The following is a 1,824-nucleotide window of genomic DNA, read 5'->3' on the forward strand; positions in this document are numbered from 1 at the left end:
CGTGAAATCAAACGTGTCGACGTCATAGCTGGCCCGAGCCGAGTAGACATTACCAGTGTTAAAGAAAGCTAACAAACATGAAATGTTGCGCTCTTGTCATCAGTGGAAACACTGAGACCGTTTGGGTGCAGTAGCTCGACTGATATTAATTTTCCTTTGGTTTTTGCTTTGCCCATAAAATTTTAATGGTTATGCTTGTGAGATGGTTGATCTGGCGACAGAGAAAGTCTTCCCAGTTAAAGTGCTTTTTACTAGTTTGCATCTTACCCCAAACATGACACAACTCCACGTGTCTGTAATCTTCTAGGATCCAGTCATCCCTTCATAAATGTCTGCAAAATATCGCTTTGTTTTCCAGGGCTTTCCAGGATTTTCAACACGTCGGAAAATTTGAAACACTTTTGTCATCAAATCTTCTCCAGTTGCACTTGTTCATTTCCAGAAACTTGCATTTATGCGTTGCTGCGATTAGCTTGATTTTCCTCCCCGGGGTGTGTTTGTGACAAAGTCGGCCCCTCAAGTTGAATTTCGCTTCTCCATAATCATGTAAAACAAACACGTCTATGTACACACGTTTATAAATCAAGAAACTGCATTCCGAGTGAAAATAATCTTGGATATTTTTAAGAAAGAAAATTGCACAAAATACGGGACTGTTTGAGGGGAGATATGTATCGTGTCATTTATAAAGCACATCGCGTTGGCTCGGAGAGAGTGTTTTGTGGGCGGTATGAGAGTTGGGGCCTGTTATCAAAAGTGTACCATTCATACCACAGGCGTGTGTGTCCAACTTAGCATAATGCCATATGAGATTTGCACTGGCGGAATTCAATTAGATGTTCAGCAGTACCTGCTCTACAGCTAGCTTGGCCAAACCTGATAAGAGAAGAAATGTGATTTTCACATTAGAGGAGAAATGCAAATATCTTAACTAAAATCTACCCCCCACCTCTGCAAAAAAAAAAAAAAAGGGGGATTAATAGAGATTTGGAATCTTCTTGGGAATGGAGGCCGTGAGCTAAGCTGAGATGGCCGTTTGTTCACATGACGAGCACGACAAAGAGAGACGCTTGCCTTCCATTGCGGTCCTTTGAAGCGCTTTGGATCGTTTGGACGAGGAAGACTTCAGCGGACAGCGCCAAAGCTCCTCAAATCAATGTAAAAGTAAACAGGATGTGAACTCTGGAACAGGGAGAGACGTTTGATTGCGGGCTCTCGCTTTCACGTGTGAAGCAGAGAATGTGACCATTAAAAATGCCATCAAGCGTCGCCCGCTGATGTCCGTCACTAACGGTCCTGATTTGATGCGCTCCATCTGCAAGCTGATGAATGACTCTCTCATGATTCTTCGCTGATTACGCCTGTTAAATGAGACACTTTGCGAACAAAGGAAATGTGTCTAGAATATTGCCACAAGCCACCATTATTCTCTGTTTTTGTACATTTCTCCGCGGACAAAGACATCAATGGATCCGACATCAGCCTCTCGGGCCGCGCGTGTCACAAAGGCCACGGCGCGCAATCAAACTGGAAGACGTTAACCTTGCCAAGGACAGACGCCGACAGTTCTACAGAGAGCCGAGCTTCAATTTTTCCATTACGTTTGCCGCTCTTATCAACAGAAACGCTAAAATCCGGTTAAATGGATCCATTTTCTCATTTGCCTTTGGAGGTCATTTTTCACGCTCGGAGAACTTCCAGTCACTTACACGACGCAAAGGGGCTCCCGTCGGAACGATCCAGTCTGCGCACGCTAGTGGACCGCGGCCGAAACTCTGCAGCGCACGTCCAGAAGCCGGGACAGAGCAGAAGGGGCGGGCGGTC

At 45.3% G+C, this 1,824-nt stretch overlaps 1 protein-coding gene across 1 annotated transcript in view; it reads right to left on the minus strand.

Moving 5' to 3' along the window:
* Positions 1–832: 832 nt before the first annotated feature.
* Positions 833–1,824, minus strand: part of mdfi (MyoD family inhibitor) — a 40,004-nt gene continuing 39,012 nt past the window's right edge. The window contains exon 6 of the mRNA XM_019880473.1: positions 833–876. Coding sequence (XP_019736032.1) covers positions 833–876 — 44 coding nt within the window. The remainder of the gene's footprint in view (positions 877–1,824) is intronic.

This window comes from Hippocampus comes, unplaced genomic scaffold (genome assembly GCF_001891065.2).
Source record: "Hippocampus comes isolate QL1 unplaced genomic scaffold, H_comes_QL1_v1.1 scaffold68, whole genome shotgun sequence".
Taxonomy (NCBI): domain Eukaryota; kingdom Metazoa; phylum Chordata; class Actinopteri; order Syngnathiformes; family Syngnathidae; genus Hippocampus; species Hippocampus comes.